The sequence below is a fragment of the Berghia stephanieae genome, chromosome 5 (genome assembly GCF_034508935.2).
Source record: "Berghia stephanieae isolate SIO BIC M18660-M18661 chromosome 5, UCSD_Bste_1.3, whole genome shotgun sequence".
Lineage (NCBI taxonomy): Eukaryota > Metazoa > Mollusca > Gastropoda > Nudibranchia > Aeolidiidae > Berghia > Berghia stephanieae.
In genome coordinates, this window is record NC_088364.1 from 81,181,343 (window position 1) to 81,207,028 (window position 25,686).

Consider the following 25,686-nt stretch of genomic DNA (forward strand, 5'->3'; position numbering starts at 1 on the left):
TCATATTTTAAAAGAAAAGAAAAGAAAGAAAGGGAAGGTCAAAATTGATAAAATATAATAATCATCACACTTGAACTAGCATCATTAATTTGTAGGGGTTGTGATAGTAGTAGTAGTAGCGTATGGCTACACCTCCAAATTCATTTCGTTAACCCAGCTTCGAAAGTCATCCTCCGCCCTACAAACGGTCCCGTATTGTGATAATACAATGCAAGTCAATCTGCACACCACACTGTGCTAGACAGCAAACTGCCTGCACAATCAAGGTTACTGTAGCTGAACAAGGGAATGAAATTCCTCAAAGGAAATTCTGAAAAAATGTCAACATTTCAATTTCTGAGTTATCTGAAGATATTTAACATTTATCCCATACCACCTGTTGAGACAAAGAAAAAAATAGGCGTGGAATAAATATCGTATTTCACTAGTCAAACAATAAACAAAAGAAATATTCATAGCCTGACAATTTTTTGCACTTTGTGATTGGATAAAAAGTCCAAAAAAATGAGGTTCCCCAAATTTTAATTTTTTCGAAGAAAAACCTTCGACTTGGACGGATGTGTAACATCGACGTTGATGGACAATAAAATACCACATTGCTTTCTCTCTATTTTTCACCTCAATGTTGTTAAATTAAACCGCATTCTTGAGAAGATATTTATAATCCCTATTGCGATCTTAAAATGACAATGGATCGTAAATAAATGTGTGTCAAGTTTGATGACTTGAACTTGATGGTTAAGATATTCTCATTCTAGCGAAGGTACAGATCAAAGTTGACATTATTCGTTTTTATAGAATTATAGTCCCTAAGAAAATCAGAAAACGTAAAGTAAACCAATGTTCATCTTGATCTAAAATCAAAATATGGACACGGATAGCTGTTTTTGTAGATCCCAATGCAAAATGTCGCAAAATGTCAAGACTAAAAATATAGGATCAAGAACTCTTAGCTTCGATATATGTACGAGTTTTTAATAAATATAATTGTAAGTTTAACTGTCATGGGTTCCGTTCAATGGTCTGCACACTCGCTCATCATTACAGAGTCTGTGGTTCGACCCCCCTGTCATGATTTCAGATATTTGTTATCGTCTTTGTTTGGGAAATTTACTTGTTTGTGTTAATTTCATTCTTGAGAATATTTATTTAATCATTGTGATGAATGTTGGATTGTATTACTTTGCCGAAGTTGTTTTTTTTTTTATTATTCGTAAAGCAGCTACGAATGAATGTTAACAAAATGGTAAAAACATCAAAATGGCTATCTTCATTTTATTACCTACAATTTCTAGCTTTAAAAAGCATGTCATGTGGGATAAATCAGATAAAAAACAATTGGCTTTTATTACTACTAAAGTTTTTTATTTCACTTGTTATATTAAACCTGGTACTAGTATTGATGCTCGTTAAAATTCGTATGAATATAACTCATGAAATAAAATCCGTATTAAAAGACACTCATTGATGATCTGCTAGTTCTGCAACATAGCTTGTTAAAATAGCCTACCACTACCAAGATATTATCACCGTACGGTGACAATCGCCTTCCAATATATCACCTGATGGTGAAAATAGCCTACCCACACTCTTGAACGGTCGGTGAAAATAGCCTACCAATTAGGCAAGCTATTTTCATCCTACCCTACAGTCTGGAATAAACTATTATAAACTATGATATACTACTCTATGGACTATGGATACTACGCTATGGACTATGGCACGGCTATGGGGCCTGAGGTCTTGATAACCCAAATTGTTAATCATTGTTGTGATTATATAAATCACAATAATTAATAGAAAAATACTCTCCTCAAATATCAACAAACTTCAAACCAACGCATTTTTATTGTCCAAATCCATTTATAACATAAATGATTGCGTTCGATTATCAGACCTGCAAATATGTTCACGTCGGTCTTGCACCATTCAAATATCATTACTTCGGCCTCTACTAATAATAATAAGAAAAAATAAAACTTCCACAAAAGATAAAGATGTGGGAAGTCAACACACACAAAACAAAAAAAGTGGGAAATGTTTCGATCCTTTCCTAGTCATCGACAGCACAGCAAATTAGCAAAATGAAAGAAAATGTCTAGAGGCTGGGTACATGAGAAAGTCTTGAAATATTTATAAATAATAGGCTAAAGAGCAATACACTTACTTGTTTGAAAAATACAAAGATAAAATAACAAAGTTCCCCATAATGTGTATGTTTTGCAGCCTTCCATTCTAAGGTCTGCCATTTTGGATTGACCCTTCGTGACGTCACGACAAAGAGGTCGCAGTTAAAAATAAAAATAAATTTGTCAGGTGGGGCAAGTGGGGGTGGTGAGGGGTCAATTCCGTTATATTTTAGTTGACTTGATCAACGTGAACATATTTGCACGTCTGCTAACCGAACGCAATTATGGCCTTGATTTAACACAGTTGTATTGGACAATATTTTGCGTCGGTTTAAAAGTACGGTGCATTTCTATTAACAAGAAATGAAGTGAGTAGGAAAGTGCCAGAAGACAAAAGAGAATAAAAACTTCGCGGGGGCGATGGGGCTCGAACCCACGACCTTACTGGTTCGACAATTCCGCCTGGCAGAGGAGATCGTGACTCTGCCGCATGAGCTATCCACGACCCCTGCATTTCTATTACAACAATAAGCCCATAACATGCTGAATAATCAGAGCTGCGATTGAAGAAACAGGTTTGCGTTGACCCAACCACAGGTTGTGATTCTTACATCTGCTTAAAGTTAAAGCGTGTCAATTTTATTCTCTTTGTCCGAATAATAATAATAATAATAATAATAATAATAATAATAATAATAATAATAATAATAATAATAATAATAATAATAATAATAATAATAATAATAATAATAATAATAATAATAATAATAATAATAATAATAATAATGTAATCAACGCCAAATATTCTTCATAACAAAAATCTTACACCAGTCCCATTATTGCGTTCGATTTTCAGACATGCTAAGTACACATTTTTTTAACCAATCAGAGTAAAATATTTAATAGTCCGAAGTTGCTGGGTTTGTTTTGTTTTTGTTTTGTTTTTTACCCTGTTAGAAACCGACCATGTCATTTCATATTGACACTTTGGTAATACCCGTCGGCCTACCCTCTCTCAAAATATTTCAAAGTCACTTGTTATACTTTGTGGAGATCTCTCTTTTTTCTTTTTTTTCTTTACTTTTCTTTTCTTTTTCTTTTCTTTTTTTTTTTTTTGTATGTTTGTTTTGTTTTTGTTTTGTTTTTTTTTTTTGTTTGTTTTGTGGGTTTTATTTTGTTATTATTATTTTATTTATTTTTTTGGGGTTTTTTTGTTTTTTTTTTGTTTTGTTTGTTTTGTTTTTGTTTGTTTTGTTTTTTTGTTTTGTTTTTTTTTTTTGTTTTTTTTTTGTTTGTTTTGTTTTTGTTTTTTGTTGAATGTTGAATGTAATCTAAGACAAATGGATGGACTGAATTTGCCAAATCTGCGTATCCAACTATGTGTGTGACCTTGTAAAGCACCTCTGGGCAATTATGATGAAGTTGGGAGCAGTAGAAGTGGTTTTCTTTAACCTTAAGTCTCTCAACGTCAGGAGACCTGAACATTTATATCTTGTTCATTTCATTCGGCCCTTGCCTACAGTCTTGGTCCTGTCCCTATCCTTTTCCATCACCCTGTGCCATGTTGTTTTTGGTCTTCATTTCCCTCATGTTCCTTCTGGAGTACTTCCAATGCCATTGCAGAATTGTTTACCCCCCCCCCCTCCCTCTCTCTCTCTCTCTCTCTCTCTCTCTCTCTCTCTCTCTCTCTCTCTCTCTCTCTCTCTCTCTCTCCTCAAGGCATACCCAATCAATTCCACCTTTTGTCCTACCCACCACCACACTAACTTTCATTGTCTCTGCCAATTCCCAAATCCTTCCCATTCTTCACATGCTGTTGACATCTTCTTCTAAATATTCTTCTCAAGCATTTATTTTAGAAGGCATGCAATTTCTTTTCTTCTTTTGTCAGCTTCATGTCTCAGAGCCATAAGGAGTCCCTCAGGGCATACACCGTACCTACATACAGTGATTTTCATATAGCAAAAACTACACGCAATGAAAAGCGTTCGAAATTGAGAACCTCAACTCTAGACCGATCTAACTGGACATATGTGATACATCGTCTCAAAACGGTTTTATGTCGAAATGATCCAGAAGCTAGACAGACTGGTCAAAACTATGAATTAAAAAAAAAAAATAGTTTTCCAAACACGAAATCAATTTTCTGCAATCAAACATTTAAAATTCATACTAAGTCTTACATTTGTGGTAAATTTAATTTTCAGCGTCTTAGTCATCCTGACATAGCACCGTTTTGAAGCGATGGATCACATATTAGATAGGCCCGTTGTTTCATTTGTCTTTCTCAATCAAAGGTATGCGTTCAAGTAAAATACTCAACTGTTCCGCTCACCAGCTCAGTCGATTGACTACACAACTGAGTGTAACCTCTAAACAAAGAGGAGAGACACTGTATGTTTGTCAAAATAGAGAGAAAGAGAAAGGGAGTAAATGTGACTCATAAACAAGGGAACAACACAAAACAAACGACGTTCCGGCTTTTGGCCTTTTAAAAAAAATAATTGCCTTGGAAAAGGCCAAAGCCAAAACGTCGTTTGTTTTGTGTTGTTCCCTTATATATGAGTCAGATTTACTCCCTTTATCATTCTCTCCATTTTATTGACTCATTTAGGCACCTCTAGTTTTTTGGTTTTGTCAATAGATTTATGTCTACATTATTACATCTGACGGAGGATATTCGGTACAAGCCTGGGAAAGGCGACGTCCCCCACTTGTTCGCAAATAGATGAACCAATTAACTAAATTAAAATGTAATCCGTGGAAATGGATGGAAATGCGTATAGTTTGGGATGAGAGAAGACCGGTGAAATGGGTGGACGTGTGGAAGAATGCATTTGAACGAGGATTAAAGGATTTTAAAATATTTTTGAGCTGGTTGAATATTTTTTAATGAAGGATGAGGTATCTATAGTCGATGTTAGGGCGTCAAAATTGGGTGGGCTAGTGGGTCTATGAGAAAAGGGATTTCAACTTATCATTTACATCTAGTCTTCAGTCTTCGAAAAGATAAACTATAGCAGTAACATTGTTCTTATCACGTCGCCTTCCTTTCCCCCCCCACCCCTTCTTTTAGGCGAATCCCCTGCAAAAAAAACAAAACAAACAACAACGACAACAAAAAACATTCCTTTGTGGGCTACAAGGCAGACTTGAATGAAATTAAGAATGGAGTTTAAGAAGAATTGACTGTAAAATCTATCAAGGAAAGATAACTCTTGAAAAATAAATCGACGGCCATTGCTATTTATGCCATACGAGGTCTACCTAAATTTTCTTCTTTTTTTTTTTAACGATTACATTTCATTGCTAAAACTTTGATTTCGTTCATTCCAATGACTCTCCAATCATAAAACTTATCTAAAACATGATTTACTAAAGGTATGTTATTGCACATTGTGTAAGAATTCGAAGCGTACTATTGCTGTGGGAGTGTGAGTGACTCGAGCTCCAAAACTCGTCCAGACAGTTTCAGTTAAAACGAGTTGTTATTGATGCTGAAGTTACAGTTACAGATTTCTAGTTGGGGGTGGGGTGGGGGATTAAAAAAGTAAACAACAATAGGGGAAATAGAAAGAGATCTTTGTTTTTCCATGAGAAGTGGTACTGAAAGCTCCAAAAAACGTATGCTCATTTTCATTTTTGAGACTCAAACTCAAGTGAAGTTTTCTGACTAAACTGAAACTGACTTTGGTGTTGCTCCCACGCCCACATGACATAATGATAAACAAATAAAAGACTAAAGCTCAAAATATTTAAAAAAGCAAAGGAGCGATTTTCTCAGCTCACGTTTGCGCTGAGTTATTTTCATTGTGATATTTTGAAGGGTAGCGTCAATTGCCAAGGACCTTGACAATTGTCAAATCGTCAATTGCCAAGGACCGTGTCAGTTCATCAACTATGCATGTGTACTTTTAACTGCCACGGAGTAACGTTAGTGTCATGAAGTGATGTATTGTCATGGAGTGATGTTATTGATATTAATATTAAGGCTTCGTAATATTAATGAATACTTTCATTTTCTCTCCCTGTCATATTCTCTTCTTTTTCATTCTCTCTCTCTCTCTCTCTCTCTCTCTCTCTCTCTCTCTCTCTCTCTCTCTCTCTCTCTCTCTCTCTGTTATTTTCTCTTTTCTCTGTGTGTGTGTGTCATTTTTTCTCTTTTCTCTCACAATCTCTCTCTCATTCAATTCCTCTTATAGCCACGGACCGTGCCAGTTGGTAAATCGTCAACTATCTAGGTACTATTATTAACAGCCCCTCGACCAATGTCAATTAATATTTACTCTCATTTTCTTTATTTCTCAGATTTTCTTTCTATCTTTCATTTTCTCTTTTCTCTCCTTCTTATTTTCTTCTCTATCTCCATCTCTGTTTCATTTACAAATTTTCTCCTGTTCTTCTCCTCTCTCTCTCACTCTCTATCTCTCTCTCTCTCTCTTTCTCTCTCTCTCTCTCATATTTCATCTTTTTGTCACGGACCTTGCCAGTTTGTAAATCGTCAACTATTTACTATTAACTGCCACCTATTGATCTTGTTGGACACATGTTTTACGTGAATTGTACCTTATTATGACGATGTGCAGTATATTTTCCTCTAAAACAAAGGAAATTCTACTTTTTATTATTTTTTTAAAAATCTAGGACTTGCCACTTCATCCTTCTGTTTTTTTTCCGCTGAATCTGAAAACAACAGTAATTTTTGTTTTGATATAATTTTAACTCATGTTGGAATTTCTGACAAGACTTATAGAAATGAAAAATAAATATCAATGAGTGTAGACTCGATCCATTCCACAACGATTGACAAGGAATGAATGGTGGGGAGAAAGTGACGGCGACGGGATATGGGCGCAAATCAAGGCTCAACTGAAATCACCACATTCAACTGAAGAGTTCCAATTTGACTCCTTGGCAATTGATGAACCGTCAACTACCAAGGACTCTCATCCCGGGTGAGAATAGAGGTAGTGGCACGTTCTGGCTATTCTCACCCGCACTCGTGCACCATCGCAAACTTGCCTGGAAGCTTCGTCACAACGCAACATTCAACTGGATGCTCTGCGGTTTCGGGCTCTTGACCACAACGGGTACATGTTGGACAGGTGGCAAGTCCCCCCCGCTGGGCTCCACACTACTACTACTACTACTACTCTATAGCTGTGAAGCAAAATGGACTTCATGGTTAATCGTATAAATCAGATAAAAGCGTTTATGTTGCCAAAATACGCAAGAAGAAATACTAATGAAAAGAAGAAAAAAAACATGCTCCAGAATGAGTCAGTCATTTCACAACTGGAACTTAAAATTGCAGACTTTTCAAGTGCCAGTTGTGATGTAACTTAAGCACGATTTTCTCCTTTATCGTGTGGCAACTTTCAACATCAATAATGATATTAAATCAATGAAAATAAGATATCGAAAATAATGTCAAGTCTGTCATCAATTATGAAAGTATGGTGTCTTGACTTTTAGTAAAAGTTAAACAATGTTTAGCATGGTTAATGAGTAGATGTTGTCAAGGATCAAAAGTCCAGGGCTTAGTATCATTGGGAAAGCACTTTATACATAATACCCCATTCAACTCAAGTGGGAATGAGTAGCTAGCTAAAGGTAGTGACAGATATTATAAGAGTGCTACTTCAAAACATATTTGTACTGTATAAAATAAAAATGTGGTTCTATAGTATGGCGCTCAAACTAGATACTAATATTATTCCCTTTTCCATTCTTTCTATTTTAGGATGATCAGCTGAGTGGACTAATATGTGGGATACTCTTTTAGTTGGAACATCTGTGAAAAATACCTCATAGGGATGCCAAAAAGAAAAGCTGCAAGGGGGAGAGGAAGGGGAGGGAAATCTAATACAAGCCAGAAGACTAAAAATGTCGAGCCACCTGAAGTTAGCAGCAAAAAAGAGGATGAAATAGTACTAGGCGAGAATGAGGCAGATGAAAGTATTGATAGCAAACAGATTGAAAATGAGAATGTAAATATTCCTGAGGATATACCCACAACTACCAAAGAATCTGAGAATGAGTCTAAGGAAATTAAGGATTCAGAAAGCATATCTAAAGGAAGTGAGGAAATTCAATTAGGAAGAAATGAAGAGTCTCAGCCATCAGAAAAAAATACTGATGAGATTGAAGATGGCAAAATTATTTGCACAGATAATTCTTCAGCAAAGGATGATAATATTGCATCATTCAAACCTCAAGAAAAGGATATAAGTTCAGTCATAAGTACTGAAAATGATGAAGTTACAAGTGACAGCGTTTCTAATAAATCCGACCTACTTCATAAAAGCTCAGAGGGTGGTGAGTCCAAAGGAAAGGATGAAAAGGGTGACCAGATTGATGAAATAGAAAATAGACAAAAATCAGAAAATGATGACAATTCGGATAACAAAGCATCTTGTGAGCAAGTTGAGGAGGTTGAAGAAGTTTATATGGATAATGAAATGGATGATGACGTCCAGTATATTGATGAAGAAATTGAAGAGTTTGATGAGATTGAAGAGGTGGAAGAAGATGGAGAGCAAGATCTCTTAGACGTTATGGAAATGGGGGATAATGTTAATGCTAGTCATAAGATAGACGCTAAAAAAGATTCAAAATTGGTGACGCTAGGATTTCGAGATGATAAAGAATCAAAATCAAAGCAAGATGAAAAGGAAGATGTGGCAAACACGACTTTTGAAGAGATATCAGAAGGTTCGATGGACCCCATGGAGCAAGAGGAGGTCATTATTGAGACTATATCGGATAACGAAATGATCCTTGAGTCATCAAGTCAGACTGCAGAGAAAGTGCCAAGTAGTAGGGACAGAAAAATAAGTTGTTCCCCCATAGAAGAGGATGAAACGTTAGCAGACATATTCAAAGTTACTGAGAATGATGACCATAAATTATCCGTGGAGGTTAATGACAAAGATAACGATGCTATATCAGATGCAAGTCTATGTGCTGATGATGAAGATGGTGATGGGAACAATTTGTCTTTAGAGGAGATCAGTGATGATGAGTTAGACTCGTCCAAAAGAAAGAAACTAGATGCATCTCACCAGCCACCTGTAACAGGTAGTCAGGAGGAGAACAAAATGTCTGAAGACATTACAGCAGCTACATCAGGAACTAAAGTTGATGATTCTCTTTCACAGAATGATGAATCTAATAATGACGAGAATGCAATTAAACAAACAAATAAAGATGTATATGAAGCTTCCAGTGCAAAGCAACAAAAATTGATTGTGACCGGTATCAATCCGGATCAAGTTCAAGAAGCGTCAGAAAAAGCAGCTTCTGTTTCTGTGACAAGTGAATCGGACATGGAAAGGCAGGCTGAACTACATTTACCAAAGAATGTAAATAAGTTGAGAAAATCCCAATTTTACAAGAAACTGATGAAATCATATTCCAAATCAACAGATGCCTTCGCTCAAACACACCCTATTGGGAAAAGGGGTAAAATTGTTCAATGCAGTATCAGCAGGGCTGATGGAAGTGGCCTCTCTGACGTTGTCAAGAAGGAGGATCCTGATGCCAAAATAAAGGAGAAAGTAACAGAGATTTTTGACAAGTATAGGAGTCACTTACCTTCAAGTGTTGAAAGCATTTTCAAAGAGGTTGCTTCTTGGCGTGCTCCAGATGAAGGTTGGTTGTCAGATTATTCCTCTTGCTTTTCCTTTTTATATATTAATGTTTGTCCAGGGACGCCACTTCTCTGGAAAATTCCAGAATTCTAGTTATTCTGAAATTTATCAGGTTTTTCTGGAAATGTTCAAATTCACACTTACTAGGAGATTTTTCTCCTTCTATTGAAATTTAATTTCTGACTTTCTTCATGGGAACTGAAATTGTGTGTTAAGAACCCCCTCTTCTATTTAAGGGGAGGGGCGACACCTGAAAATATTTTCAAGAATAATGGTTATATCCAATATATTTTTATATTGGGACATTGCCTATGACCAATGGATTCGAACCATGTGATTTATTTCGGTGGTCGTGTCCGGTTGCCATGGTGACGGTCGCCATCTTGGATTTTACTCTTCTCTGGGTGCTATTTTTAAAAGTTACTTTCTCAATAAGTTTTCATGGAATTTTCTTGAAATTTTGCATGGTTGTATATTTGTATATTATTTTAAAAAATACAGAGCATTTTTTAAATATTTTTAATAGATTTTTATTTATAAATTTTTTTAAAAAATAATTTTTCGGTATGATAAAAATCATGTTTTTTGACATAAAAATGTCAATTTTTTCAAAAAATAATAAAGATATTTAAAATTCCTTCTGTATGATTTTAGATAATCACTATAGCTTTAGACATGCAAAGTTTTAAACAAATTGATTGATAAATGACCAAATAAGATAAAAAAGAGTGTCAAAAAATGTCATTTTGAGAAAAACGAGATCAAAGATAATATTGAATGAAAATAAGACAAAACGGTACAACCAGCTCAAAACATACCAGCACCATATGAGGGTCCCCCGTGTTCTTTTTCTGCCTCCCTCTGGGCTTTTTCACGGGTCTGAGCTTTCATTTTGCCTCTTTTTTTTTCTCTTTATGTTGAGCAGCCCTTATGCTTTGGTCAAGTCTTTTTGACTCTGCTTGCTGACTCAACATCTGGGAGTGTTCTCCCAGTCCACCGATGCCCAAAGACACTTTCAGGGATGTTATTTCTGTTGGACCAAAATTATACTCTGCACCAAACTCAACTTTTTTCAGGGAATGGAAGTATGTTTTATGGCATCTTGACCAAACAGAATTATGAAACCTTTCGTTTGGATTTTGTGTTCTCTTCATCTCACAACACTTCAACAAGGCATATACAGGCTTCAAGTGCTCATGAAGCAAATCAAAATTCAAAGGTGTATGTACACGCTGCTTGTGTCAACAGGATACACATGGGCAGCAATATATATTATTAAAAAAGCATCTGGAGTCCGGTTCAGGAGGACAATACCTATGTTGAGGGAAGCGTGGTAAAGACCAGCAAGAATAGCCCATCTCATTTCTTTCCGCTGCAGCATTGCTTGAAATCGCTTTATCATAATACTACTATCACCCACCCAATTCCAATCAAAGATTTGTGGCAACGAGCAATCATAACTTTCTTGCTTTCTTGGCTTTTGTAGCAAATAATTGTTGCCAACGTTTGGATTTTTTTGTCACTTTAGGTATATTTATAATAATCCAGTAAAAATTGGAAATATTTAGAGATAATTAACGTGAATACGTGTCAAAATTTGATAAAACAATTGATCAATCGAAATGTAAACAAATCGTAGTAAAAGTAATAGTAATAGAGGCGAACTTTCACCCTGACTCAACTTCCAATCCCTGGCGCGGAGTCGGAGGTCGAGAACAAGGTCAGCCAATCAGATCGCACCATTCGTGATCACATTGTATTTACCTGACAACTTGACCTCTTATCAGCTGTTTGACACACAATCTTTGTTCGCGACTAACAGTTTCTAAACCCCTTCCCTGCCCTTATTTTTATATTTATGAGACTGAAACCATGTCAACTAGACGGGCAAAGAGTAGACTAAACTATCGATATCAAATTTACAACATCGATATGTATTATAATGCTTTTCAGCCCTATTATTTTCAGTTGAATTCTCACAAAAAATTGAAAAGTCTGGTATTTTCATATCGACTTCCATGTTTATGAAAGACGATTTACAAACTTTATATTATCTAAATCGCCATCTCAGTGCTGAAAATATGTGAAAAAATGATTGTTCTTTGATAATAAATAAAAAACTGAAATTTTATATTTTGACCCAAAAATCGATATTTCAGGTGTCGCCCCTCCCCTTAAACAAGTTTTCATATATTTATAGTATGGCTATTAATACTTTTTCATAGTTTTGATGCATTTGAATCATTTGGATTTAGTTTTTATGTCAGGGAATGTTTTGAGTAAGTAAGAATAATCTTACTTACTTACTTAGGCTGCCCCTTGGGGTACCCAACATGAGCCACAAGTCTTGGCTATTCTGTCCTGTCCTCCATAAGTGTGCGCAGCTCCCGGGTGTTGTGCATTTCTGTGTCATCTAGCAGACAGTCAATTTATGTTTTATCTTAATAATAATCTTAAGTCAAGGGCATTGTCTTCAGAGAATATGATGACCAACCTTTATTTGCATGCTAACATTCAGGGGGAGGTAATAATTTGTTAGGGGAGATAAGAAGTAAATTACCCAGATTATCATTATAACCATTCCAAACTTCTTATTAATTTTTTAAAATGATAGACAAAAGCAAGGCATTCTAAAAGGTAAGTGAGTGTTATGCGATCATTTGTTAAATATTTATATACTAAATCTTTTTCATCTCATTTTGCTGTTATATTAATTATAATACTTATGAAAAAATTTGTATTTTAGAAAGCAAATTGATTCTACCCCTGATCAACATGTCATCATAGGGTAATAATGTTTTTGAAGTTCTGTTTTAGCTATGAAATTCTAAACAATTGCAATCCACACATATTTCAAGATACAGTCCACTCCGGATAATCGCAACTCAGTTAATTGCAACTTTCGGTTAATCGTAGCGTTTCCCAAGAAACGGAATTAATTTTATATAGAAGTCACTGGGTAATTGCAACAAACTTCGGTTAATCGCAACCAATTTTCGACCTCTAAAGTAGGCAAATTCAAGGAATCAATCAAACAAAATCTCATAATTAGATTTCATCATGGGTGAAATCATGACACTTTGAATAATCGAGAGTGAGTGGGGTTTAATACTACATTAGTGTGTCACCACCCTATTAGAGACAGAAGAGGGCAGGGCTTTGCAGTTCGGGTTTGCGCGGTCATCTATGGCCATTGGACAAGAGGCGAGTGGGCTGGGCATGGTTTAGACAACAGGTAGACGATGACAGTTGTGAGGAGAGACTGAGCGATGATATCCTTTGTTTTGTGATTGACAACTGTGCATTGTGATCAACAGGTTTGGTGAGAGCTTATTGTCTCTCATCACTGCTAATCTCTTGGACTCTTACAAATGTTGAGAACAAAACGCGAAAGTGAATCTAATCTTAAGATGTTGGCTTGCCTCAAAGCTGATTTTGCTTGTATTTTTTATTCCAATTAAATTGCTCAGTCTGTTTTGGACTCAGAACAATGTTTACAACAACTGGTTTGAGTTTACCATATTTGTGTAAATTGTTGCAATAGTGGACAGGAAACTCAAGTTCGGTTAATTGCAACTTCTGTTAATCGCAACATTTTTGCTGATCCCAAGGTGTTGCGATTATCCGGATGGACTGTATTAGTTATTGAAGCTTTTACATCCTTCATCAAAGATTTTATTCATATTATTATTTATTATTTTTATTCAGGTATCTACAATCTTTCCCTGGGTCCAGTGACTTTGGCCGATTTCGGGAACAAACAGTTCAGAGATGTCTGTCTGAATTCTGCAGAAAAGTTTAATATGACTTACGATTCCAAAATGCATGGGTAAGCTTTCTTTTTCTTTCTTTTCGTTTTTGTATTATTACACCTTTATTTTTCCCTTCATGATTTCTGTTCATCTCTCTTGCTGCCAATGATTTTCATATTGATATTTTTTTAACTTGATCAATAGATACTTTTAAGACAAATACATGTCATAGTTCTTCAATTTATTCACAATAGCAATTATTATTATCACACTCTGAAAAAAAAAAAAAAAACTGAATGAAGAAATGAATTTACTTGTCCTTCTCATTTTAATCCAACTATGTTTATTAATGCATGTCAAATTTAACAGAAACATGGAATAATGTCATACACATAATATCATAGCTTTCACATGTACAATGATTTCTACGTTCACTTTTTAGTTCTTTCTTGTAATTTGCAGTTCGTAATTTTTAATTTTATATGCCCATTTCTCACCTTAAAAAAACAAAAACATTTTAGATTACTTCAAGCACAATTCTCCAAACACAAGGAAGTCAACCGAGTCATCCATAACTTGAAGAATTTGAATTTGGGCATTCGTTACATGATTTTGTCATTGGTGTACAGAGCAAACCAGGATGACACGTCTCAAAGATGGCAAGGTGTGTAGAAATTTGCTACATAGGTGTAGCCTATTGTACAGTCATCTCAGTTCTCAATAGGCTTCAACAGTCGTGACGTCACTTCCTTCGTAATGGCGCATGGTAACTTAGTAACTGGTTCTAAACTATCGGAACAATGGCGGGCGGCCTTATGAAACACTTCTCCGACAAGCATAAAAGTGTATCCAGAGGAGAAAAACATTATAAAGCTGATCATGTTTTGACTTGTATACATTCTGATCACATGACACGTGAAAAAGTTCTAGCCAGCATGAAGAATAAAAAGTAACGATTTTCTTTGGTTAGAACCAACCTGCTCGTTGCTGGGCGGATGTGACATCAGACTATTGAATCCTATTATCAAGGGTCAAGAAAATCTTATTCAAAGGGCTGCTTAAAAATCGGACAGTCTACTTGAAAATTTAAAAATTTGTAATTTTTAGGAGATAGAAATTGTAGTCACTATAGTCAAATTCATAACTCATCAATTTATTCACACAAAGATTAAGTTGCACTTCAAAATCCTCAAAATTATGTACTCTGGTTTCAACTCTTTATTTGTGGCGCTTGCTGTGGCTGACATCTGGGTTATTCCAGTCCTTAGAACAGACCCTAAGACAAATTTCCGCTTTTTGAGGATGAAATAGAAAAGAAACTTTATTGTTTATTTACTTTATTGATATGTTGAGAGAGAAAACTTTATACATGACGTGTTTCAAGCTGTTGGTGTATGAGTTGGCTGAAGGGGGATGTGGGGGTCGCTCTATCATAACATTCATTTACCGTTGTCGTGGCCAACTATTTGCAAAGCATGACGCGTGGCATTGAAAATTAGAACGGATGGTGAAGTAATAAAGATAAGTAGAGAGGTGTCAATTATGCGAAACGGCAATGATAGACGCACATGCAGTGTAGAATCTTAGTAGATAAGATACACACGATAAACACATACGTCACTGTGTATGCTACAGTAAATCATCAGTGGTTGAAATCACCAGGCGCTGCATAAAAAAATCCTTTAATTGATTTTTAAAATTTTTACATTGGTTGGTGAAAAACAGTGTTCGAGGTAAAAAATAGTTTGAGGAAGGAATGGAATGATAACAAAGAATAATTTTACCCTTTTTTTGTTTATTGTGCCAAAACATAATTAAAATATATGCTTTTTGGGGGGATTTTTTCTCTTTTAAAAGCTATTCTCATCCTGACATACAGTCAAGATGAGTCACAGATGAAAGCATGGAGTGATGGAAATGATGGCAAAGTGAGAAGTAAGCTGTCTGTCACAGGAGTTCCTGCTGGTATCAGCAAAGATTTTGTGCATCTCCTTTTTCCAGAGGCTCTTTACATTAGTACAACTCTTGGCAAAGATGATGAGAGGTGAGTTTTACTTGAACCCTTTTAGAGGCCTATCAGTGTGGACAATCAATTCAACATGAAATTTTATGACAATTTGTGAGAGCTTAAAATCCATTAAGCATTTCTATGACTATACTTTTTTTTCTTCTTTACTTACTTACTTATCCGACCCAGCGACCACCTGAGTTCTAGCCCTCCGGTCTTGTGCCATTTTTGTGCGGCTATGTGGTCTATTGGTATGACACTCGATTTTGGCTCGGAAGGTCCTGGGTTCGAGCCTCGTGCTCGGCGCATAGTTGAGTCCTTGGAAAAGGCTCTTTACTCACATTCTCTCACCGTACTTAGGTGTAAAATGATTACCTGGCCGTTAACAGCATTGTCTCTGTCCGAAAAAAATTGTGATATCGTCTAACAGGCGTCATGTCCCGTCCTACATGTTAAGTGTTGCTGTTAGCCAGGGACACCTTGTAAAGTGCTTTGAGCATGTTTAGTGGATATTGCGCTGTACAAAAGCTCTATTTTTAATATATATAAGCAGGGGGTCCAGTGAAGTCAGATTAGATAATACACAGTCCAAGGTTGTTTTTGTTATTTTTGGTTGTTGTTTATTTCACAAGCACTGGTAGGATTTTAAGACAAATTTATTGATGAAACTGATTGCCCCGAGAGATGACCAGTAGTGGTGCAATGAAAACAGCAATGATTGAGTTTTAACTATTTACAAAATATTCATATCAGCATATGTCATGTGACCCATCGTCTCAAAATGGTATTATGTCGAAACGAACCAAATGCTTAAAAGCCGAATTTAATGTGAACCTGGTCAAAAATATAAATTGTTGGCATTAGCATCGTAAAATATGGTATCCATTCTCCTCAATAAAACATACAAACTCAACACAAGTCTGATATTTCTGGCCATAAATTCAATTTTCAACATTTTAACCAAGCCGACTTAATACTGATTTGAGGCGAAGGGTCACATATGACATCGTCTTTTAGAGAAATATGAAGGAAAACAAAGATTAAAATCTTTGAGTTTAAAAAAAAAAAATTTTCTTTGTGATATGAGATGTGCTTTGTTCCAAAATGAACAACAGGACTATTGGCTTGGACCACTTGTCACCCTTCACAATTTCAGCAACAATTCTGAGTATTGGCAGCTTTGCATGCCGGGATTTCGCATTTTTCTTTTCACATAACTACTCATTTATTTTTTGTCCACTTATTACATGTTTTGTTGTTGTCAAAAGGGAGTTGGGACATATCCATGTGTTATAAAAATCACCTTACAACAGCACAACTTTTGAAATTGAACTTAACACCTTGACAAAGCAATACTCCTTTTTTTCTTTTCATTCATTATTAATTTGATCGGTCTTTTATACCCTTGAATTTGATAGGTTTTTTATACCCTGGAGTATTTATTATATTTATAAATATATAATTACTAAGATATTGATATTTTAACTTGAAAGTAATTCACATGCATCAGGAGAGTAACAATGTTGAAAATACATAAAAACTTGGGATAATTTCATCTCTTTTATGTCTTCAACAGATCTCTTTCTCTTGGATAGGATAATTTCATCTCTTTTATGTCTTCAACATATCTCTTTCTCTTGGATAGGATAATTTTATCTCTTTTATGTCTTCAACAGATCTCTTTATCTTGGATAGGATAATTTTATCTCTTTTATGTCTTCAACAGATCTCTTTATCTTGGATAGGATAATTTTATCTCTTTTATGTCTTCAACATATCTCTTTCTCTTGGATAGGATAATTTTATCTCTTTTATGTCTTCAACAGATCTCTTTCTCTTGGATAGGATAATTTTATCTCTTTTATGTCTTCAACAGATCTCTTTCTCTTGGATTTTCAAGTACAAAGATTTCAAAGGATATTTCTTCTTGTTATGAGCTTTTACTTTTCAATGGTGACAAAGCTGAGATATCATCTATGGAGCCTGCAATGTGTGAGACTATTGAAGATACTTCACGTAAGTAATAGATTTCTTATTCATTTTACCAAAATTTAGAGACATAGTGAGTTAAACAACACTGTTTCTTTTTCACTGTAACTTTACACCTCTTGTATATAACCTTCCAAATTATCATTTTAATATATAACGATTTAATATTTGCTTGGGAAAAGTGAGTGGAGCAGGCACTTATGTTGATAATAACAAGAAATGAAGTCAGTAGGAAAGTGCCAGAAGACAACAGAGAATAAAAACTTTGCGGCGGCGATGGGGGCTCGAACCATGACCTTACTGGTACGACAACTCCGCCTGGCCGAGAAGATTGTGACGCTACCATATGAGCTATCCACGACGGGTCGTATTGATTTGTTTAACATATTTATGCCCAAAGGCACAATAGCAAAACTGTCTACTTTAAAGTCAAACCATTCCTAGCTCTCAGTGGATAGTCATAGCTCAATGGTAGAGCACTCACTTCACATCCAAAATTGCCCAGCACTTTCTGAGTATCAACAAGCATCCATTTGCATTCCTTGTAACAAATACACCACACAAAGGGATCCCAATTTTCATCCCAGGAACAGTCCAGATTATTTCTCTACCCTTTCTCTACCCACCCCCTTTATATTCAGCAGGGTCTGTTAGGTCTATGGAAAGTACATTGTGATAGACTAGTGTCCAATTTGAAGGGTAGCAAGCAATTGCTAATGTCCATTTAAGGCTACGCCATCTTATGAACCTTATGGCTCTGAAGAATTACAAAGATTTGGTATGAGCTCTGGCACCAAAAATCCTGTTTATTGAATTCAAGATGCTGAAGCAGTTCTCAACTTGGAGCCAAAAACTCATAGCTTTACATATTTTATGATAGAAAAACGGAGGGTCTACAATGGTGTAGATAAGTGTGAGAAAAGTAAAAATATGAATAGCCTTTCTTTTTCAGATTTTTTTAATGTGATCGTTTATTGCTATTACTATTACCATTATTAATTCATAAATGTTGAAATAATGGTTAATGTTTATATTGTTTACTAGTAAGTATAATATATAATAAAAACTTTGCTTGTCAAAACTGTGACATATTTTTTTCTTTCTTTTCAACAGCATTAGGATTTGTAGAGGAGGATGGAACAGTTATTGTTGAAGACTTGGATGAAGAGAAAGAACCTCCTGTAACCTCTGGGGATACGGAAAAAGAAACAAATAAAAATATGGAGGCCACCACTCCTGAAGCGGATGATAAAACAAAAAGTGATGAGAAACAGCAAGGCTCGACAGAAAGTGGTTGTGACGAGGTGATGGATACATCAGATCAAGTGAAGACTGCAGATGAGAATGACAAAGAAGAATGCAAAGGTGGTGGAAATGTTACTGGTGGAAATGAGTTAGGGAACAAAGTTAATGAGGCAGTGGTTACATCACATCTTGAAAAAACACCTAATGAGGGAGGAAAAGAAGATATAAATGTTAACCCTTCAACTGAGGAAGATGAGCAAATGGAGGTTGAAGATAATAAAAAGTCTGGTGAGACAAATGCATTTAGAGATTCTAACATATCTGAGAAGGAAATGAGCTCAGATGTTGCTGGTAATGAAATATTGGTGGATAGTGGAATGGATGAAAATGCAGACGATGTTGCCAGTAAAAAATTGGATTCTGAAAACAAAGGAAACAATCAGGAAAAGTCTACCTTGGATTCAAGGGGCGCTGTCAAAGCAATGTCTGAAGGTGATGATAAAGTTATTCAGGAGACAAAAAGCCAAGATGGAAAAAAATCCGAGGATCAAATAGAACAGGATGATGAGGGGCAGAAAACCAGTGAAAGCTCTGCTGAGAAAGAGTCTGCATCAGGGGAAGTTGGCACGTCAAAGTCCTGTTTGAATGATTGCGTTGATCAGGAAAGAAATCCAGGAGAAAATAAGATTACAGAAAGGGATGCCACTGAATTACTAGAAGAAACAATGGAAATCGATAAGAATGTTGAAGTTTCTGGTGATAAAGACAAATTGAGTGAAAAGGGAGATTTGGACCAGGAGGTACAAGACTCAGAGAAAAGCAAAGAAATAAAAGATTCAGAGTGTGATAAAGACGAAAACTTGGAAGATGTTAGTGATGATGAAATAGTTGGCACAGATGTAGCTAAATCAGTAAAACCTGATGCTGACGACGATGACGATGTTATCATATTAAAAGAGGAACCTTCCAAAAAGGTTGTTGCAAGCATTGACCTGACTGGAGAAGAGCAAGAGATGTCAAAAGATGAGGCTGTTGAAGACGACAATCAGGAAGGAAATGATAAATCTGACTTGGAGAAAGAAATAAAGGTGGAGGATTTAAAAGATGATGATAAATTGACGATGAAGGATGGAGATTTTGAAATAGTTTTAGAGTCCATTGATATAGAGGAAGATGAAAAAGAGTACCAGTCAGTTATGGTCTATGAGACCGTCCAGACTGGAGGCTACAGGGGGAAGTATTACAACAGCAAATTAAAACGAGATATCACCATGTCATGTTATCGTAACCTGACTGAGACAGATGGGCCTTATGGTTACACTGAATTTCCAGTGTCAACACATGGTTCTCATGGTTATCATTCTGCTGCTAGGAGAGTTCCACTGTTACCTCTGCCAATGCCACCACTACGACAGCAGCCACCACCACCACGACAGCCACCACCACTACACCATCCACCCATGCCTCGACATCCACCACCACAACCACCACCCCATTTGAGAGATCAGCACCATAACATTTCAAGGAAACAGCCACCCCAGGAATTCAATTATAATAGAGTTTACAGTCGTCCTGAGAATGAGATCAGGAATGACAGTCATCGAGTTTACGACAAGGTTTCGTCCTCTGGTCACTCCGGAGGTTACCTAAACGATAGGAGCGGTGGGGACCCCAAATCCACTGCCAGACGACCCGTCCCTTCCAAAGAGGAAACGCCATTAAGAAGAGAGTCTGGTAAAAGAGAATATAGAAGGTATACAAAATTATTCCTTTTGTTTGTCAGTCAGTGTTGTAGTTTGATATCAGAGAGAACTCACAGTCACAGGGGTTATGTGAGGAAAAGTAACTTGAGTATCTTGCAATGGGCATAACAGAAGACAGCCAAAAAAAAAAAAAATGGATTCCAAATGCTAAGTTGAAAACCAAGAAATATGTATTTTTATTCAATTCATAAATGGAAAGGTGAGGGTGGGGTGGGGTGGGGTGGGGGGGGGGGGGTGCATCAAAGGATTAATATAACACAATGGGAAGGTATTATTGCTAAATAAAATTTGTTGTTTTTTTTAGGTCCAATTTAGTTTAACTGATTCTCATCCTCACTGCATCACAAGTGCTACTTATTTTAATGATCTCTGTGATAATCTACATCTTTAAATTAACGTCTCCATCATCCACAATTCTAGTGCAACCCAAGTTTGATTTATTTTACAAGAGGTTTGTTGAGTGAAATTACAATGGTAGCTTTCTCACAATTTGTAAAAGGTTTTATAAAAAGGCAGTGTTGGGAATATTTTTCTTTCAGTTTTTTTATAATGCACGGCAACTGAATTGGTCGATATAAATAAAGAGATCACATTTTGTATAATTAGGGATAGTTGAGTCAAGCTATTGACCCAAATTTTGATTAGTTGTCATTGTGTAAATTCCAAGAGTAGAATTTTGAATGTTTATAATGCAAAGAATCATCATCATCCATCGTGGCTTGTGATCTTGAGCTGTCTCAACGAATCACGATCCTCCGCGGTGCGCATGAAATCTGTGTTGCTTTTAAAGTCACATTTGGCCATTCTTAGGTTATTTAGATAAGTCATTCTTTGTCTTTCTCTAGCTCTCTTTCCTTCGTTCATCCCAGATGTTACCAACTTTTCTATTCCGTCTCTTCTCCACACATGTCCCAGAACCATAACTGCCTCTTTCTGATGGTATCGATCAATATTTTTCCCTTTCTCACCTTCTCTAACACTTCCTCGTTCATACACCTGTCTGTCCATGATAGCCTCAACATTCTTCTATACACCCACAATGCAAAGTATATATTATGTTAAAATAGATTCTTAAAGTTTCAAGAAGAACTAATTTGGTTTATAATTTCAAAATTAGAAGGGATCTATTAATTTTATAACAAAATTTTTTAGAACAGAGCAAGTCTGCTTTATATCAAAACCTTCTCTAATAAATACATAAATCTATTTTCATTTTTATAAACAAGATAAAAATGTCAATAAGGCCCGGATGTTTCCATCATTTCTCGGTTCTGAGAAATTACTGGAAATGAAAGGTTGAGATTGGCGTTATCGGTGCGGGTATTGAGAATTCCTGATATTATTTATTCGGCTTTCATCCAGTAGGCCAATGAGAACCCCCCCCCCCCCCCCTCCGACAATCACCCCTCTACATGTGAGGATGTCTACCTGTCTTCATGGTACTGCCTGGCCAGTACCTTGGTCTGGTACAGAGACATGACTGTTGGTAATGACGTTGAGAGCATCTCATGCTGTACCAATTCACAACTTCAGTGTCTCAAGAAATTATCGGTGCAATCAGTACCGCAGTTTTGAGTACTCGGTCTCGATACTGCTGGGCGCTTATGGCAATACTGTCTTGTTGGGATTTTTAAAAATACCTTTAAATAAGAAGTATCTTGATCGTTTGTATTTTACTCTATTTTTAATTGAGGGCCATTAAAAAAAAATTGGGGTTGGTCAAAGTTTGTCGTTTTGAGAAAACACATACACACAGACTACATGTCTTTCAATATAAATTTTTCATCACTTTGTAACCATGATGCACCTTTCAAAGTCTGTTTTTCTTTTAACAATGACATCCACATTTTTAGTAAAGGGAAATTGATAGCTCAGGAAATACTCTGATGACGATCAGCAAGATGAGTAAAACCCACACTGCATTGGACTATTAAACTGGTTATCTTTTATGTTAAAGCTAAACTGTTTATCTTTTATGTTAAAAAAACTAAACTGTTTATCTTTTATGTTTGTTTAACATAAAAAACAAACTTAAAAGATATATATTTATTATTCTCCAGTTTTAAAGCTGTTGTGTTTATGTCATGTAAAATGTCTCCTTTTATCTTTTGGCTTTTTATATACTTTTAAAAAATGATTTAATCTCATAACCATATAAACCTTTTTCTAGTTAAACAAGTAAAATTCATATTCCCTTTTCTCTCTCTTTTTTTATTTTTTCTGAATTGAATTTAGAAGCCAGTCCCCGTCACCCAGGAGAGATGTATTGGAGAGACCCATCGATTCCTCTTACCATCATTCCAGCCAGTCTGCCAACTTCAGTAGCAATCAAACTAGGTCTTACAAATCCTATCGAGATCACAAAGCCAGTAATTCCCCACCAGCCAATCGTCAGGCGTCATCGTCATCGTATTACGACTACAAAAACATCAGATCTACTGATGAGCACAACACTGTGTCCCGTTCCAGACACGGTAATTCAAAATACGAGGTCTCAAGTAGCTGGAGAGATGAGTATCATTCATCACATCAACAAAAAGCACCTTCTACTCAACTCGCCAATCGCCAAAGAGACAGATCTCGATCTTTTTCACCCCTTTCAGTCTCATCATCAGAATTGCTTTCAAGAACATCGCCACCACCCAAAAGAACTAGAAGAGTGTCTCATAGTCCAATCTCCCGCTCCCTTAGTCCTATATCTAAATCCCCTAGCCCTCCCCCCAGGGTTTATAATACAAAAACTTCAGGTAATAAATACAGGTCCTCGCCCCCCAAGGCATATAGAGACAGATATTCACCTATATCAGCCAGAGATTTTGATACAGGAAGAACAGCTCAGCGTAGATCTCGTTCTAGGTCGCCTTATAAGTCATGGGATAAGGAAAGGAGTAGAAAAAGGTCTAGAAGTCCACAGTACCAGAGAAGATCGAGCCCAAATCAAGAAAGACGTCAAATTCACGACAAAGTGACAACAGGATCTTCATCCTCAGCTGCTTATAGATCGACTCAACCGGAATCTTCAAGGGTTGAAGAATCGTCACGAAACAGAAGCGGTGGGAGTAAGTATGAACGTCACATCAAAGAATTGTATGACAACAAAAATCTTCTGTACAAAAAGGCCAGTGCATTGGCTGCGACAATCTTAGCATCAACGGCTAGCAAGGAATCTAGCAGCAAACAAGTAAAACGTGATGCTAGTAGCAGTGGTGACACAAAGAAAAGTAGTTACAGTCAATCTAATGTTCCATTATCTGCCTCGGGTTACAAAACTGTGCCTCAATCATCCTCCACTTCACATCAACAACAACATCAGCAACAACAATCTCATATGCATCCACCAAATTACCCCCCTCCTCCAGTCCAAGCCACCACAACTGCGACAAACTTTGTCCCTCAGCCCCCCATGTTTTACCCCATGAATCCAGCTATGTATAACTACAATATGGGAGGAGCAGGAGGAATGAACCCTGCTGCCTATCAACCCTATGGTCAACAGCAGGCAGTGAATAATCCCATGATGTACTCGTATGTACATTCTACAGGCCCTATCGCTACTCAACCAAATGCCAGCAATCCATATGCTGCTTACAACAACGCTCAACAACAACAACAACAACACCACCACCACATGCAGCAACAGCAGCAGCAGCATCAAACTGCGATGAATATGAGAAGCAGTGGGAATTTATCTTCATCTGGAAATACAAACAACGCTGGCAAATCTTCATCTTCATCTAAACCAAGTGATTATCAGAATCAAAGTAGTGAAAAAGCTAAACATTGGTCAATGGGAGATGGGGGAAATGCTCTCATGTTTCAAAGGATACTTTCAACAAACAAAGGTAAAAAATGAATTGAATTGTAAGATTAATAGAGTGCTAAGAGATGGATATCATAACATCTTGTACAGTCGACAACGTTTGCAGTAAGGCTATAACTGGGTATTTTTTCAGTGATGTCTATTTACTTCTGAGGAATATAAAAGCTATTGCATAAATGTGAACTGAAATACGAGCAGATGTGAATGGAATTTGAAACAAAATGAAAGGCTTGAGGAAATGTCAAATATGACTTTGGCAATTATATTCGATATATCCTGCTGTTATGTTCATGTTCCATTTTTATATTTATGTCAAAAATGCTCTTAAAAAAAAAAATAACAAAAAAAAATTGGTTGATGAGAAATAATTTTTGCTAAATAGTCAATATTGCAAGGTGTGAGGAAGGAAGAATTTTTGAAGTACAATTAGGTCATCACCAGAAAATATGTTCAGACTGTTCAGTTTGGAATTGGATTATATATTGTTTGATGATTTCACTGAATTACTGCCTCCATTGTCGACTTCCATCAGTTTAGGTCATGTAACAGCGTAAGAGTAAGAGAATGCATGTTGACTTTATTTTGTTTTCAAATTGTGAAAGGACACAAAAGCATTCCTAAAACAGATGTACGGTAACAAAGTCCAAGAGAATTTGTAACAGAGATGCTTCATTTATTTATTTATGTCGATTGGGTGTAAACTGAACTAAAAAAAACTTGGGAAAGTTGTTTTTCTAATTAACTCTTTCAACAAAATACTGTTTTAACTCACTCAATCCTAGAGTCTTTTGCTACTTTTCAAAATTGGATAAAATGTATTAAAATTGAGCATTTACAATAGATAGTTTTATTCAACTATCATTTACATGTCAAAACTAAAAAACATTAGCTTCGATACTACGCCTATAATTTGTCTCAGAAAAATGTAATAATAGATAGGCATGGGGTAAAAGTAACCCAGGGTATAATACGGATATAGTCGGTGTTAGGGTTGAGTGGGTTAATCTTGTAATCTAATCATCAAATTATTTAAGATTTTGTTTAGTTCAGAAGTAGACAAAATTTGGTTTGCTGCTTTGACTTAACCTTGGTGGTTAAACATGAAATGTGGCAAAAAGATGATTTTTAAAGATCATTTAGACCTTTACTTTGTTTTAGAGAATTAAACAATGGTCACTGACTTTAAGGTCATATAAAAACTCACTCATGCTATTTTGTATGCGATCGAATTTAGAAATTCTATTTTTAGTGTTGAACAGACAGTTGCTATTACTTTTGAAGTGAATTTTTTAAAAATCTTTTTTATTCCGTTAAAAAAAAAAAAAAAA

The 25,686-nt window shown here is 36.0% G+C and overlaps 2 protein-coding genes across 3 annotated transcripts in view; one reads left to right on the top strand and one right to left on the bottom strand.

Annotated features, from left to right (window-relative positions):
- Nucleotides 1-2,276, bottom strand: part of LOC144973703 (bone morphogenetic protein receptor type-1B-like) — a 29,778-nt gene extending 27,502 nt beyond the window's left edge. The window contains exon 1 of the mRNA XM_078916517.1: nt 2,168-2,276. Within this exon, the coding sequence (XP_078772643.1) occupies nt 2,168-2,249 (82 nt within the window). The 5' untranslated portion in view covers nt 2,250-2,276. The remainder of the gene's footprint in view (nt 1-2,167) is intronic.
- A 3,066-nt stretch (nt 2,277-5,342) lies between these two features.
- Nucleotides 5,343-25,686, top strand: LOC144973696 (uncharacterized). Of its 2 annotated transcripts, none has more exons than XM_078916495.1 (8): nt 5,343-5,510; nt 7,873-9,782; nt 13,490-13,610; nt 14,055-14,197; nt 15,391-15,577; nt 17,418-17,557; nt 18,644-20,528; nt 22,774-25,686. In XM_078916495.1, the coding sequence occupies exons 2-8, from the start codon at nt 7,946-7,948 to the stop codon at nt 24,389-24,391; spliced, it is 5,931 nt and encodes a 1,976-aa protein (XP_078772621.1). In that variant the 5' UTR covers nt 5,343-5,510; nt 7,873-7,945; the 3' UTR covers nt 24,392-25,686. The 2 variants fall into 2 exon arrangements, with proteins under 2 accessions (XP_078772621.1, XP_078772622.1); XM_078916496.1 differs by having other exon boundaries at nt 5,343-5,390.